Source organism: Maniola hyperantus, chromosome 8, assembly GCF_902806685.2.
Source record: "Maniola hyperantus chromosome 8, iAphHyp1.2, whole genome shotgun sequence".
Lineage (NCBI taxonomy): Eukaryota > Metazoa > Arthropoda > Insecta > Lepidoptera > Nymphalidae > Maniola > Maniola hyperantus.
In genome coordinates this window covers 8,239,578-8,256,060 of record NC_048543.1, presented here as the reverse complement: position 1 = coordinate 8,256,060, position 16,483 = coordinate 8,239,578, and the positions used below count along the sequence as shown (strand labels likewise).

Below are 16,483 nucleotides of genomic sequence, written 5' to 3'. Positions count from 1 at the left end.
TCTGATTTATGTGCCGGCGACATTCAGCCGTGACAATTTATTTCAATTAGCGCCGTACGCCCTCGCGCCCGGCCCAGCACCGCTCCGCTCCGCTCTGCTTTACAAGATTTATATTACATCATTGTTTTCTCAATTGCATATTTTGAACGTATCTATTCTCTCTAGGTTTAAATTTTAGGTAAGTACATAATTTACTATCCTTCTTTCATCAAGATTCACTTCTTGTTTCATGTTTACTTTCATCACCACATAATATAATATACATATAATCTAAAAAAATGTCTTTTCCTGTTCTAACGAGAAGATACTTACCTGCCCACCACTTGTAGAGACAATAATTGTCATGGAACTGTAAAAACATCAACATCATCAACCCATCGCCAGCAGCTCATTACTGATATTCGGTAAGAATGAAAATGGCCATAGTTACCACGTTGGCCAATCGCGTACTGACAGACTTCAAACGCCTTTGAAAAATTATGAAGAACTCTCAGGCATGCATGGTTTCCTCACGATGTTTTCCTTCACCATTAAAGCAAGAGAGGTATTTTTTGCTTAAAACGCATATAACTCCGAAAAGTTTGCGTCCCTGGGATCGTAACCCGGACCCTCTTGACTATAGGAGGCCGTCTTAAGCACTAGGCTATCACCGCTATCATGGCAGCCCGTAGCAGACTTTATTCATGAAAAATAATTTCATAAAACCCTTGCTCGCCGCGTTACACTAATCCCCGCCATTTTCGCGGCGAACACGCATTTTTTCTACATCGAGCGCTAAACGGTTTACTCAACGAATCCCGATTATTCCAGAGCATTCATTTGTTCGTTAAAAGCGTGACTATTCTCAAATCCACCGTCGGTCGGCAAACAGGGAGCGATGGCTCGCGAAAAAGTCCTTTTAAAAATGTTGCGGCACGTACGGAAAGACAAGCTCCATTACTGCGGAGTGGGAGACTGTTGGCACAAAGATCTAAATCAACGACAGAATAAATAAATCTAGAGCTGTAAAATTAAACTTCTTTTGCATTATTTTTATAATTCACTACCTAGCTGATGCCCGCGAACTCGTCTGCGTGGATTTAGATTTTTAAAAATCCTGTGGGAACTCTTTGATTTTCCGGGACAAAAAGTAGTCTATGTCACTCTCCAGGTATTTAAATAATTGTTAACTATAGGCAAAAATCACGTTGATTCATTGCTACGGTGTGGCGTGATCAAAGGACAAACAAACGAACTTTCCTATTTATAATATGAGTAGTGATGTTAGAATAAATAAAACGAATAAAAGAAAACTCATTTGATATTTTATTAAGCACGTACAAATGTGAATAGTCCACGACAGGTTAAGATAGCAATCGGGGTATGAGGAGGGGGAGACGCCCCGCACACCAGCACGTCACCCGCGCTCCCCCATACCAGGTTAGCGCGGGGTTGTGCGGGTGTGCGGGGCGTTTTCTCCCCAATTCCCATCTCGACCTGTCGCGAACTGTACAATTTTCAGCAATTAAAGTAGAAACAAGTAAGTAGGTTAGATTCTCTCATTTACGTAAAAGCTGGTAGATTCGCTAAGCGTTTAATGAGAACAGCATACATTTCAATTCCTTCTAGATAAGTCTTCATGGAGACGAATTCATCCACACCGTGAGCTTTGATTGGCAAATTTCTGTTCGGCGTGAAGCCGATAGCTGGTATACCTAATGCCCGTATTTCCAACATGTCAGTAGTTCCTGGGCATACTATCGGCAGTACAGTCACTCCTCTGAAAATAATAGTAATTAAATTGTAATATACATCGTACTGTTTGACTTGGGACGTGTTGCGCTTTGTGTTTAATTAGCTGGTTAGTGCACCAATTTGGGGATAGTTAAAATAATATTGTTTTTAACTAAATTCAAAGCGTTTTCCTCTCGTGACTCGTGGTTGAAATATATACCACGTCCCGCAACACGCAGAAATACTATTTAAATCCCCATATTTTAAAAATCTATTTCGCGCGCTTTTAAGGAAGCATGATTGTCGTCAAGCACACGCTTAGGGTAAAGGCGGGATAGATGCCCCACTTTTTGAAAAAGCGTTCTAATTTTAAAAATAAAAATATAATTTGAATAACTCCTGTTAGTATAGCTAGTTAGCGTTACGACTAGTTTTTGCTAACCTAACGATTACTGGTTTTGCAGAAATTGAATTTTCGCAGACCCATTTTTTGGGGATAGATGTCCTTTGATGGGGTTAGATGCCCCGCCATGAAAATGCCAAGGAGGATAGATGCCCTATGGTGAAAAATAAGTAAAATATGTAACTATTAAAATGTTCTAAGTATTTATAATCTTTGAATAAATAAATAAAATAAAATAAAAAAAATTATTTTTATTTTTATTTTATTTTATTTATTTATTATAGTGGTTCCAGAAGAACAGTAAAATTTGAAAAATACGGCTGACATATAATATGTAAAAGGGCATGGGGGATATATGCCCCTAAGGAACTCCTAAGGGCATCCGTCCCGCCAAAAATCGAGGCGTCTATCCTTTTTGATAAGGATAGATGCCCTTTCATTTTTAACTAAATTAAATACAACACAGAGATTAACACCTAGGTGTGTAGATACTTTATGAACCAATGTATTGACATAAAAAAACAGAACGGAACTTATTGGTACTCTTAGGCCCACCAGCCTGATTCTCTGCAATTTGCGTCACCACCCGACCGAACCGGTATAAATACAGCCGTTGCCACATGATTTGTGCATTTCTCTGGCAAATGTCGAGCGGTAAGGTCGTTTTGGTGATCGGTGCAATTTGCAGTAAGTCTTTCCATTATTTTAATGTTTTATTTGATTTGATTACTTTGATGTTTTACTTTTAAAGTCATAAGAAGGTAAATCTCTGTTTGTTGATTCGATATTTCTGTTTTCATTCATTTGTGTTTAAAAGCATAACCTAATTGTAAATAAATCATTTATTTTGATAAAATGACTGTTATTTTTAATAAAATCCGCTTCTGGTTCCTAAAATCAGAAGTGGGGATGTACTTGTGCCCACATACAGCTTTTTGTTTTGCGAAAAACACAGAGTTTAACCTTCTTACTTGTAGTTCAATAACTTGTGATGACATCATAATTTTGCTATTGTGAAATGTCATGTGAGTCGCCATGCCGTATGGCAAAGCGTACTTGTACTCAAAGCAGATTGCACCGACACCATAGACCGACACCATCATAGAACACGTTCACGTTCGCGTTGTGATAGAAATGGCTTGAGATCACGTCGCGATAAGAGTTGCTTACGTTTGCTTAATACTAAACATCACTCATATTATAAGAGTAGCTATTCTGGTGTACAAAATAGGTCTAGATCTCGTACTGTTCATTCCCGTCAGCGCCGGATTAGATAGCAGTCCTACCCTCAACATAAAATGACAACAGATCCATAAAATGTCACGACTTACCGCGGTTGAGGAAAGTTCTGCTGGTGTTTGACTGTATACCTAGCTAAGCACAATGTATCCAGTTCAAATATTTTTGTCCAAATTAAATTGTTGTCCGTGTAAAATCCTTAGAAAATTGACATCTACCCTACTTGTTTTTAATAATGCAGTTGTCTAAATCAAGTGGTCGATCTAAGCATAAAACAAAGTTTTGTAAATCACGTGATCATCTTTTAGACACTAGCAGCCCAGAATTTCGACAAATACTCGATGTTATTCAAAACTGCCTCAGTGAGATAGAGGATAAGCGTAGTCTAGTCAAATAATAATAAAAGACTGGCTAGTCGATCTCTGTCCCATTCACTAACGCCGGCGGCCTCGCCGCGGCGAACTGCACCCTTCTCGCCTGGACCGCCGCTTTCTCAGCAGCGAGTTCAAACGCCATCATCGCTGTCTAAGTGGGCTCAGACGCTGCAGCGCCGCAACACTACCAGGTCTGTGGAGACCTCGCCACACCGCGTAAGCTCTATGGCTTCCAATGGGCATTGTTTGGTGTGGTTAAGACGGAGAAAATAGTGAGTGCGATTGGCGGAATAAACCAGGTGAGATCCAACCTTCTTTACTTCTAATTTTGATGCCGCTTTTAATGACATTAATGCATGGCGTAAAGAAATTGATCATGTTCTTAACCTCAATCGATGGCATAACCGTGAAATAGTTTCGCGTATTTGTAATTGTTTAAAAGATTTTGTTGTGCAAAAGTATGTTTAAACGAATGGGCCACAAATTATTGGTCTTGGGCCAATTTTAAAACGAAGCTTATTCCGTTGTGCCCGCAAAAGGATGATATTGGTAACATCCTTATTGAGGTTATAACCAAATCTACGTAAAATTACTGTTAAACATTAGTTACGGAGCATCTCGCCGAGATACCCGCAATTCAAAATCGCAGTTTAAGACTAGAAAGCGTAGTTTTAGTTGTAGTGCTTCCTAATCATGTTTATTTCTATGTGGAAATTATAATCACAAAGTATAAGGTACAAAAAGCTAAAGCCTAATGAAAGATCTAGTACAGCGAACGAAAATAGTAATTTTCAGACTACCCGAAAATCTCAGCCAGTTGTTATAAAAACAAATTTTGGCTGAATTCAGTGTTCTTTTGTAAAAGAGGAAATCATAATTTGTAGACGTTGATTTATTATTTTTGCCAGTAAAGTCAGTGTTAATTATTGTACTGCAGTTCTACAGCGGGTACCTGTAGATATTTTGATTAACAGTGGATTGAACTTATCTCGAGTCGATTGCTAAACACTTTCAGTGTACTCGAATTGTTTTGCACATTACGTGGCATTGACAGCCAAGTGGTAGAATCAAATTATTTTAAGAGTTTTCTGATATAACATTAGAAATCAATTTTCATGTTGTGTTAGATCGTTGTATGAATATGTAAACCTGTCGTGCTAAGGACAGGCGTAATTAACCGACTAGGAGCTACTTACATTTGGACACTGTGCTCACATTGATTTTATCTTTCTTTTTCCGAAATTTCTGGCACAATGCTGCGCACTTGGCTGCGGGTTTTGGCGTTCCGCACGAGTGCGAAGCTTGCCATGCTCTGGCGTGAGTGTGGAGGTGCGACCCGCGCACACTGCTCCGAGCTTCGGCGCTCTCCGCGAGCGCAACGGTGCGCTAGTATGGCGGCGCCATGCCGCGCATGCTGCTCCGAGTTTCGGCGCTCTCCGCGAGCGCAACGGCGCGCTAGTGTGGTGGCGCCATGCTGCGCCGCTGCCACATCTTTCTGCGCTCATGGCGAGCAAAACGGCTGGTGTTGCTGTGCCGTGCCACGCTGCTGCCGCGCCTTTTTGCGCTCTTGCCGAGCGAGATGGCGCACTGGTGTTGCTGCGCAATGCCGCGCACGCCACTCAAGCTCCTGCGCCCTTGGCGGGCGTAACAGCTCGCTGGTCCTGCTGCGCGATGGCGCGCACGCCACTCGAGCTCCTGCGCCCTTGGCGGGTGTAACAGGTCCAGCTGCGCGATGCCGCGCACACCGCTACGTGCTTCTGCTCTCTTCGCGAGGTGACAACCTTTGTTCGCGATGATTGGTGAGAGCGTTCCGTTTTATTAAAGTTAGTGTTCGTGATTTTGATACGTGTTCCAGTAAAGTACTTCCTTTGAATCATTGAGAATTCAGAAAGCAAATACCTTGCTCCAGCTTTGCTCACTTGTCTTTGTGATAAAATTACCTGATATGACATGCAAGCCAATGACGCAGTGTATTGGTGCGTTTATAGTTAAAGGTGGGTAGATTCAGTGCTTTAGATAAACCTGATTACGCTCGTTATCAGTTAAACATTCTTACCGTTTCGATTTTACAAAGAACTTTTGCTTGTTTACATATGTAAGCAGTACTTGAGCACATGTAAACCTTTACCGACAGTTTTCTATTGCGTTAATCCAATTTTAATGGAAAGGACTATTTTGATAAAAACATTTGCTAAGGCCAGCTAGGCCGAGCGGTTTTGATAAGGTCAAACAGACTGATATAGTTTTGTTGGTGAAATATACCTACCTGCCACCTATTTACAGAATTTAGATAGCACTCCTGCAGGGTTAGCATGTGCTAAGACATTTTCTCTCCGGGGAAAGGATAAAATGTTATCCCTTCCGACAGTTCTGTCCACTCTCCGAGCATATGAGCACAAGTGTGGACTGTGGATATTACCCACAGTGGCTAAGATGGAGAAAGACTTTTCGGTTTTTGGAAAACACAACCCTAACACAACTCTAACACAACTCTAACACAACCCTAACACAACCCTAATACAACCCCAAACACAACCCCAAACACAACCCTAAAACAACCCTAACACAACCCCAAACACAACCCCAAACACAACCCCAAACACAACCCCAAACACAACCCCAAACACAACCCCAAACACAACCCCAAACACAACCCCAAACACAACCCCAAACACAACCCCAAACACAACCCCAAACACAACCCCAAACACAACCCCAAACACAAACCCAAACACAAACCCAAACACAAACCCAAACACAAACCCGAACACAACAGAAAGCTCGAGACGTAAATTTTGGATTTTTTTATTTTAATAATTGAGTTTTGTCTCTTGTCCAAGCTAGAGAGGGGCAACAGTTTCAATTAGAAAGGTGTTGTTTTTCTACCCTCAGGGGTAGAAAATTTATTTTCATTTGACCGACGATTCGGTACTGGCTTAATTAATTGATGTAATTGATCATAAGTTACCTACGAAATTGAAATACCAAAGTAATGTCAAGTCACTTTTGGTAGCAGTATTTTACCTCGGTGGTAGATTTACATGCAAGATTTTTAAACAAGATTCGTATGTGGACCTTGGTTGACATTAGACTCCCAGGCTGAGGAAAAATTTGAATTCAGGCGTCCAGATAGTGGTGTCTCCAAAGTTGCACTAATTCTCCTGAAAGTAAGTGGGACGTTTTTAATGTGTTTTATGTTTACAGTTGCTCAGATGTGTAAATGTGTGCCTTTATACACGAGAGAGTGAGATGAGCAGCTGAGGCGGTCCACTGGCGATGCGTTGCACTGAGCACGCGACACGGGAGCCCGTGCAGACGCATTGTTGTATGCGTATGGGCTCCGGCCTTGCAGACGTGTTGTTGTACACGTATTGGGCTTCAGCCTTGCAGAAGCATTGTTGTATGCATATGGGCTTCGGCCCGTGTAAACACATTGTTGTATGCATATAGGCTTCTGCCTTGCAGACGCATTGTTGTATGCGTGTGGGCTTCGGCCTTGCAGATGTGTTGTTGTACACATATTGGGCTCCAGCCTTGCAGAGGCATTGTTGTATGCATTGGCCTTCGGCCCGTGTAGACACATTGTTATATGCATATGGGCTTCTGCCTTGCAGACGCATTGTTGTATGCGTATGGGCTTCTGCCTTGCAGACGCATTGTTGTATGCGTATGGGTTTCGGCCTTGCAGACGTGTTGTTATACACGTATGGGCTTCGGCCTTGCAGACGCATTGTCATATGCGTTGGGGGCTTCGGCCTTGCAAACGCGTTTTTGTACGCGTAGGGGCTTTTGCCCTCCAGACACATTTCTAACATGTAGACTTGATAGACGTGTGAGACTGAATGAGACACGTGCCTGAAGATGTATGTCGTTAGTAGAAGTGTGTGTGAAGGATTAATGCGATAAGTAGCCAAGTGTGTACCAGTGAATGAGGGCCTTGGATGTGTGATGGATGAAATAATAGGCAACTACTGGATTTTCTTACATCTACTTTAACCTTTATGTCCGTTCAACAGATTTTGACAACGATCACCATGATGAAAGCGCAGGTCTTTAGTCACCTTGTGCGCCAGCTGTGGATGCTTCCAACGAAGACGCTCAATGAGGGCGCGGCCGAGGACGTCGCGCACGCAGGAGTGGCCGTCTTAGGCCCACCAGCCTGATTCTCTGCAATTTGCGTCACCACCCGACCGAACCGGTATAAATACAGCCGTTGCCACATGATTTGTGCATTTCTCTGGCAAATGTCGAGCGGTAAGGTCGTTTTGGTGATCGGTGCAATTTGCAGTAAGTCTTTCCATTATTTTAATGTTTTATTTGATTTGATTACTTTGATGTTTTACTTTTAAAGTCATAAGAAGGTAAATCTCTGTTTGTTGATTCGATATTTCTGTTTTCATTCATTTGTGTTTAAAAGCATAACCTAATTGTAAATAAATCATTTATTTTGATAAAATGACTGTTATTTTTAATAAAATCCGCTTCTGGTTCCTAAAAGTACTTATAAAGTTATGCAACAATAAATACTTACGTTTGAATTTATCAAGCATTTTTCGCGTTCGCTGCGGAGATGATCACACGCACAAGCCAAACGCATCTGTTCTGCAAGATGACCTGCGGGGACTTAGGTGTGTGGTGCCTAAGCTACTTATTTAAACTATTAATTCTTTATTGCGATTTTGGGAAGTTAGGTTTTTTGAAAGTGTGGCATCTATCCCACTGGGGCATCTATCTCGCCTTTACCCTATCTTGCAATTTAAAAAAAAGCGTAAGTATTTTATTCAATAAAAACGTGTACGTACAAATTGCCTAGTGTGTCTCGCATAGCCACCCAATATTGATTGGAGTCATCGACAGTAGTTGCTTCTGAAGAATTGATCCTTCTTATAAATTCCAGCTTTGTATTGTTGCCGAGCTTTGCCATCCAAGAGTTTACCTGTTAAAATTAACGAACAACGAACGTTAGGCTATCTTCTATTGAATTCGAATAAGGACACTTTAGTTGATGGACGGAATCTAAATGAATGAATTGATAATGAAATAATGAATAAAAGGAAAAGGTGACTAGCTTACTGATCTATGGTGTTTAGCATGCGAATAGCTATTATGACGTAGACATCTGCTTAGAAAGAATTTTTGAAAATTCAGTAAAAATTGGTTTTAAAGTTTAGTTCACGCGGATGACGACACGTGCATAAGCTAGTTATTTATAAATTACTAGATGTAGGTAGGGGGTAATCTTTGAAACTACTGAACCGATTTTGAAAATTCTTTCACCAGTAGAATTATTCCATTATTCCAGAGTGACAAAGGTTATATTTTATTTTCGAAAAAATTAGAAATTCCTTCGAAAATTGCAATAAAGTGAAAAAAGTCGTCTCATCTGTCAGCTTCCGTGGCGAGCGTTGCCTAAATAGTTAAAGTTACACGAAAACAATGTTCGGTGGAATTATTCCTCTACCAAAAAAGTCAGCGATAGCATATATCTATCTTTTACGGTAGGCTCGCAATAAACATTTGTATGGTTTTGAAATGTGGTATAAAACAAAGCTTTACTTTCGGAGGTGTTTTACTATCATAGTATTAATCCTTATCAAAATAAAATTATTCGTCATCTCAAGTGTTTAATTTAGATAATTGCCCTTTGTATCATTTCATTTAGATTAATATCTTACGAAATTAAAATAATGGCGACGGCCGCGGCAGTCCGTGCGTGCAACGCGATTATGTCGCAGTGCGATTATATTGTAGGTAGGTAAATAACTACCTACCAAGTAAATACTTTTTGAACTCGAGGATCCAACTCCTCAGCCTTGATGCTGTAAGGAATTGCATTCTTAAATCGTGATGATACCATGGGATTTTTAAAGAATCATGCGTTCAAATGTTTTTACATAATTCGGTATTGAGATATCTTGCATCACGGGGACGGCTACTACGGACAGGTTACTTTTTGTCCTGGAAAATCAAAAGTTCCCACGGGATTTTTAAAAACCTAACGCGGGCGAACCCGTGGGGATCAGCTAGTACTAAAATAAAAATCAAGTGAGTGAAATAAAATATTCAGCAAAAAATTGTTACCGTAGTCTGAAAGTCTGAGACTTTCTCTTCAACTCCCAATCTTACATCTACAACCGCCGACATGCGACTTGGCGATACGTTGGTAGCTATTCCACACTAAAAAAAGCTGTCAGTATGAATTAAACAGATAAAACTGATGGCACCCGCATCACGCATATTGATTAAACCATTATTGAGAACACAAAACATAAGAAAAAAACACAATGGATAGAAACACACGTTACTTTGCGAAAACGAAATAGGGACCCATGGGCTTTCGCAAAATAAGTAACACCTGCATGCTTGGACATGCTGCATAGAAATGATAAAAATCCATATACATATATAAATATATCATTTATAGTTCTTACTTGAAGCATGTTAATATTAAGGCTGTTGTAAGCTCCATAATCAGTTTCTGCTCTTGTTTTCTTTATCTCGAGTTGCTGATTTCTGTATGCCATAGCTGTGTTTATAAGTGTTTGTGCCTAAAATATTAAATAATTTTAAGATTATACCACAAGGTATACTCTACTATACTCTACTCTACTATTTCATAATATGAGTTTTACATATCTTCTGTGGTTATACCTACTATAATTTATAACTCATATGAAAAATAAAATGACGGACAACTGCGCGACGGAAGCGTGTTCAACGGGGCTGCTACGAGTAGATATATATCGACTACTCTGTGCAGGTGTGCGGAGCGTCCCCCCCCCCCTGTACTACTCATTTCATACCCCGATTGCTATCTCGACCTGTCACGAACTATATTTTCCTCTGCAGTGTGAAGTGCTTCATACAATTTTTTGTAGTAGGTATGTACATCGTACCTATAGGTGTGCGTACGCGCAGGTTCAGTGTTGCGTGATACTACTATAACATATTCTGTGGTGATACCTACTGCAGTAGCCTTCACATCATGCTGCCATCGCGCTATGTTTGTTGCCGCCATAAATATAAAAGTTGCTCTACCTACCTGATCTATAGTGCTTTCTTCGCTCAATAAGGAGCCATGACCGCCTTCGCCGTGAATTTCAAACTTCATTTCTAAAATCATAAAAGAAAATTTAAACATGTTACGGATTAAAGATAAACGTTTGATAAACATGAAATCTTTTAATCGACCACATCTAGGTAATAACTCCATTGTCAAATCTTGATCTGTCTACCGACAAGTCAATACGAATCCAACGAGTCCAAACTTCGTAACATGTGACCATATTTTTGCTCCATCATTAGACTGAGCAATAATTTCACGTAAAGTATACTAAGTTTACGGTCAACTACTTTGGTTCACTGAGTACCACCTTCCAGGTTACGGTGTACGCAGTGAACCATTTTCCTATTTTTTTTTAAATATCCTGGAAAAAAGCGATCTAAACTATGCAAAAACCTAGTATAATCCGTAAACAAGTGCGAGTCAGGCTCGCGCAATGAGGGTTCCGTACTACAGTCGTATTTTTTCGACATTTTGCACAATAATTCAAAAACTATGATGCATAAAAATAAATAAAAATCTGTTTTAGAATTTACAGGTGAAGACCTTTCATATGATACCCCGCTTGATATAGTCACTCACTTCGAAAGTTGAAAATACTAATTATTAATTCATGACCACAATTTAATTTTTTTTGTGTGATCTAACCCTAAATTCACGGTTTTCAGATTTTTCCCCAAATGTCAGCTATAAGATCTACCTACCTGCCAAATTTCATGATCCTAGGTCAACGGGAAGTACCCTGTAGGTTTCTTGACAGACAGACAGACAGACAGACAGACAACAAAGTGATCCTATAAGGGTTCCGTTTTTCCTTTTGAGGTACGGAACCCTAAAAATGACTCCTCACGCGCCGTTTTAACTCTGGGTCAACTCTCATGTCGAAAGTACGGTTCACCTTTAAAATAGGACTAAAATCGTACTTTTGACATGAAATTTGACAAAAAAAGTTAAAATGACGCGACAGCAGTTTTTACGCGTTATATGTGGGTTCAAACTTCATTAAATTTCCTAGCGTTTAGTGCAATTTGTGTGTTATAGATCGCTATAGAAGTTGAGTAATAACTGCTCAAACTTTTTGTGGTTCACTGTTGCCCGCTCTACCCTAGGTAACATGTTGCTGTAACAAGAATATCTATTATTTTGGAAAGTCTTACGCCAAGGTCGCTTATCGGTGTACATTGCGTACGTATATACATCACTAGGCGATGGTACGCCTTCATCCAATGCGAACCCAACATTCATGGACTTAAATTCTTCTGTCTTGACAAATGGGACCATTCCTTTAAAACCTCCAGTTTCTTCATCTAAAATATAAGTACCTAAGTATTTAATATCTACATAAAATTTACTTCGTTATAGTTGAAAAATTGTAGGACTGAGATGTACGAACTACCTATGTACGAGTACATTGGTATATATGATTTAAAAAAAATACGGGATCTAGTTCAAAGAGCAGCTGGAATGCAATATGATGAGCAAGTCGAAGAGGTGAAACGGTGAAATAGAAAGGGACATGAGCACTGTTATAGTTGTTCGAAGTTGTGCAAGACTTGCACTTACCTACTTGTATTCATTGTTTAGCTCAAAGTTCAATAAGCTAAACTATGAAAATAAAGCGATACTTTTTTTATGCGGATACAATGTTGACTCTGGACTGCAATCTCACCTGACGGTAAGTGATGATGCAGTTTGAGATGGAAGCGGGTTAACTTGGAAGGGGTATGGCAGTTTTTATTATACCCATACCATACCCCTTTGGTTTCTACACGGCATCGTACCGGAACGTGCTTCATCGCGCTTAATCGCTTAGCGGCACGGCTTTTCCGGTAGGGCGGTATGTAATAAGTTGGTAACTAGCCACGGCCGAAGCCTCCCACAATATACAATCCTTAATCGGTAGTTTCGATCGATTTCGAGATCCCGCAAATACGTTTTTGGATAAGTTTCAGCTTAATAGATACTTATATGAAAAAAAACTTAATTGCCTCACCTGGCATAACTGTTATATTATATACAGTCCTATCCAAAGTGATATTTTGCTGTTGAAGTTTTCTAATTGCTTCTAAATATTGAACACCGGTGGATTTGCAGTCCTGCGCGCCGCGTCCGAATAAATGTCCCTTGTCATCAATGTGTGCCGCAAATGGGGGGTATGTCCACAAATCCTGATAAAATAATTTATTATCAACTAGCTGATGCCCGCGACTTCGTCCGCGTGGAATTAGGTTTTTAAAAATCCCGTGGGAACTCTTTGATTTTCTGGGATAAAAAGTAGCCTATGTCACTCTCCAGGTCTTTATCTTTACCCATGCAAAAAATCACGTCGATCCGTTGCACCGTTGCGACGTGATTGAAGCACAAACCAACAAACAAACACACTTTCGCATTTATAATAAGGGTACCTACTGACTAGCTTCTGCCCACGACTTGATCCAGCATATTATCTTGATTTTTCAAAGGTCTTGTAGGGACTTTTTGTTTCAGGATAAACAGTAGTAAACTTGCACATTTCTCTACCTACGTGCGGAAGTAGGTACCCGAGTCAAAATTAGTTTAGCCGTATTGAAGGTAACCCGGACAAACACAGCCCAAAAACATTACAAAAATTGGTATTTTGGACGTGTAAGTAGGTATATTTAAATGCCTTTCAATGAAACCCCCCCGGCTACGGCCATGGATACCCCACTTGGTGTAGTACCTACCCAATCTTACTTTGAAAGATGAATATAGTATTTTGTTTATGAACACATATTATAAATATTTTTTTGTTACCACGAATTCGCGATTTTCGGATTTTTTCCTTTTCTTGTGCTATAAGACCTACACCTACCTGCCGAATTTCATGACTCTAGGTCAACGAGAGGTATCCCGTAGGTAGTAGGGGTTTTCTTGACCGACATCGACACAGCAAACAGACTGACAACAAAGTGATCCTACACGGGTTCCTATTTTCCTTTTGAGGTACGGAATCCTAAAATGTGTAACTAAATAGGTATAAAAATTGCACGCTATTTTAATTTGACTTTACATGCCTTCTTATGATCATAAAGTCATAAAAAGTCAATAATTTTAATACATAATCTAATCTAATCTAATCGTAGCTCTCTCCATCGCCAGCTCAGTGACCGTGACTGAATCTCTTTTTTTTATTAAGTATTATTATTTTATTATTATATTATCTTTATTTTTTTATATGTATATTATGTCAACCCTATTATAGGTACCTTATAACATAGTCTAACTTAATTAACAATTATTAACAAAATCAAATTTTACATACCTACCTAATATCAGGTTAATCAAGACGACTAACCTTCTTTGTTAGAAAATTGTTCATACTTAGGAATCAGGTCTGTACTTACTGCCTCGGTCGGGACGACATCCGCATGTGAATTTAGCATTATACTTGGTAGCTCAGGCTTGGCACCTTTTATAGTAATAACGCATATCGGCAGTCCGGCAGGTCGACGCTCAGCAAACGGCAATCCCAACTCAGCTGCTTGTCTCTTCCAAAAGTTCGCTGCATGTTCTGAATTGTTTTTTAATTGTTAACAAAGTATAAGTAATACGCGACAGGTTAAAATGGCAATCGGGGTAGGTATGGGGAATCTGAGGCGAGGGGACGCACCGCACACCCGCGCTCGCCCGCTCCGGTTTAGCGCGGGTGTGCGGGGCGTTCCCTCCTCGATTCTCGACCTGTCGCGTATTATACCTACCTACTTCAATCATATTAAATAGGTAAGCGTGCCACTTACAATGGCTCTGTCAAGAATTCTTTCCCATAGCACAGGTTTGGAAAGCAGATTACACTCAACAGCTCTATTAACTAAAATGTTACAATAAAAATTATCTATAGTACGCATCAGGTCGAGATGACAATCGGGGTGGGGGCGCCCCGCACACCCGCACTAACCTGGTGCGGGATAGCGCGGGTGACGTGCGTGATTTATTTTTTTGTGAACACATTTCAATTTTTTTTTGTGATGTACCTAACCACAAATTGATGGTTTGAGTAAGTTCCATTATTGTTCCATAGACCTTGACGTCATCGGACAAAATGAGACATTTATCCTAATATGTTCCATAGAACTATATACCTAGGTACCTACTAGCATTTTACCTCAAACTCAAATTATTTATTCAGAATAGGTAAAATTTTACGCTTCGATTGTCAAATTTTTATTTGTAAGATGATATACCTAGTGGTAATAATTAATACGTAAGTATGTACTTAAAACTAAAGCTACGAGGGTTCCAAATGCGCCCAGGTCTGAGAAGAGACCACAACAAACCTCGAACTTGAACTTTCTTTGACGTCATAAAAAACTTTCTTTTTCGTAGCGGAATGTCATCGGGATCATTTTCAGGGTCCCGTTGGCACCCTTGGAGTGCGGAACCCTGGAAATGATCCTGATACCGAAAAAATAAAAGTTTGTTTACTTTGTTCTATAGAACAATTAAAGAAAGAAAAAGCTCAATTGTTCTATGGAATTTCACCCTCATCACCTGGGTGTCTGGTGCAATTCGACCGTCCGCTGTGCCAGCAGGGTGATTCGCTAACTCGGTTTCTAACACTGAATGATAGGCACAGAGCTCAATTTTTAATCCGTTGGTTTTCTACGAAAAAATATTTTAATGTCACTTAGCGAAGCAGCAATGTAGAACTAACCAACCTCGGTGGCTATCATTTAGTGTTAGACACAGAGTTAGAGAATCACCTAGCAGATCCTTCTTTCCACGCACATGCAAACTGTGGAACCATCTCGACTCCCATCGGCGGTGTTCCCACTAGATTAAAACATGGGGCGGACCAACAGATTCCTAAAAGGCCGGCAATGCATCGGCGGTTCCTCTGGTGCTGCAAATGTTCATGGGCGACGGTAATCACTTAACATCAGGTGACCCGCCTGCGTGTTTGCTCGCTATCTATTAAAAAAAATTGGAACAAATTAGGATAAAATTGACTTATTTTGTTCGATGACGTCAAGTTGTATGAAAAAAATGGGACTTACCCGAAAACCGTCGGGTAAGTTCTATTTGTCTGTATCCAAAAAATATTGAAGTGAAATATTAAGAAAAAAAATATGTCTACTTACTTATATTTTCCTCAATACTGGTGTCTATTTGAATGTACTCCTGTAGTCTCTGAACTGCTGGATTGGTTTTATATTCTTCTAATTCATTATGGAATTCTGATATTATACGACATATACTTAAGTGAACGACAACAGACCAGCCCCCCAATTGTGTAAGAATAACCATTTCATGGCTATCGCAATCGTCAAGAATTCGGCCCTTTGATTGGCTGTGAAAAAATGTAAACAGCGAATCAACCAATCAAAAGGCAGAATTTCTTGACGATTGCGATAGCCATGAAATGGTTATTCTTACACAATTGGGGGGAAGATCATCAAAAAATAAAATGATACGTTAAACATCTTAAACAGAATTCAGAATACTAAACAAAAATATTATGTAATTACATTTTATCGAAAGAAATTTTTATGTCACCTAACCGGTTCATCAACGTTGATAATATTGATAAATTTCTCTATTATCAATCTCATTTTGTAGTCTCAAAATGCGATGATTGCGTCTTTTCGTACTGGACGCATTGATTTAGGTAGTTAATAAATCAATGACTGGACGTTACTAATCCATACTAACGTCCATATATACATAGGAACT

General features: G+C 39.8%; 1 protein-coding gene across 1 annotated transcript; it reads right to left on the bottom strand.

Annotated features, from left to right (window-relative positions):
• Positions 1-1,316: 1,316 nt before the first annotated feature.
• Positions 1,317-16,057, bottom strand: LOC117984552 (aminoacylase-1-like). Its single transcript, XM_034971181.2, has 9 exons — positions 15,892-16,057; positions 14,158-14,324; positions 12,786-12,960; positions 11,950-12,099; positions 10,772-10,842; positions 10,161-10,277; positions 9,811-9,906; positions 8,532-8,665; positions 1,317-1,759 (listed from the first exon to the last, which is right to left on the bottom strand). Exons 1-9 carry the CDS (start codon positions 16,055-16,057, stop codon positions 1,543-1,545), a joined length of 1,293 nt encoding a protein of 430 aa, XP_034827072.2. The 3' UTR covers positions 1,317-1,542.
• Positions 16,058-16,483: the final 426 nt, after the last annotated feature.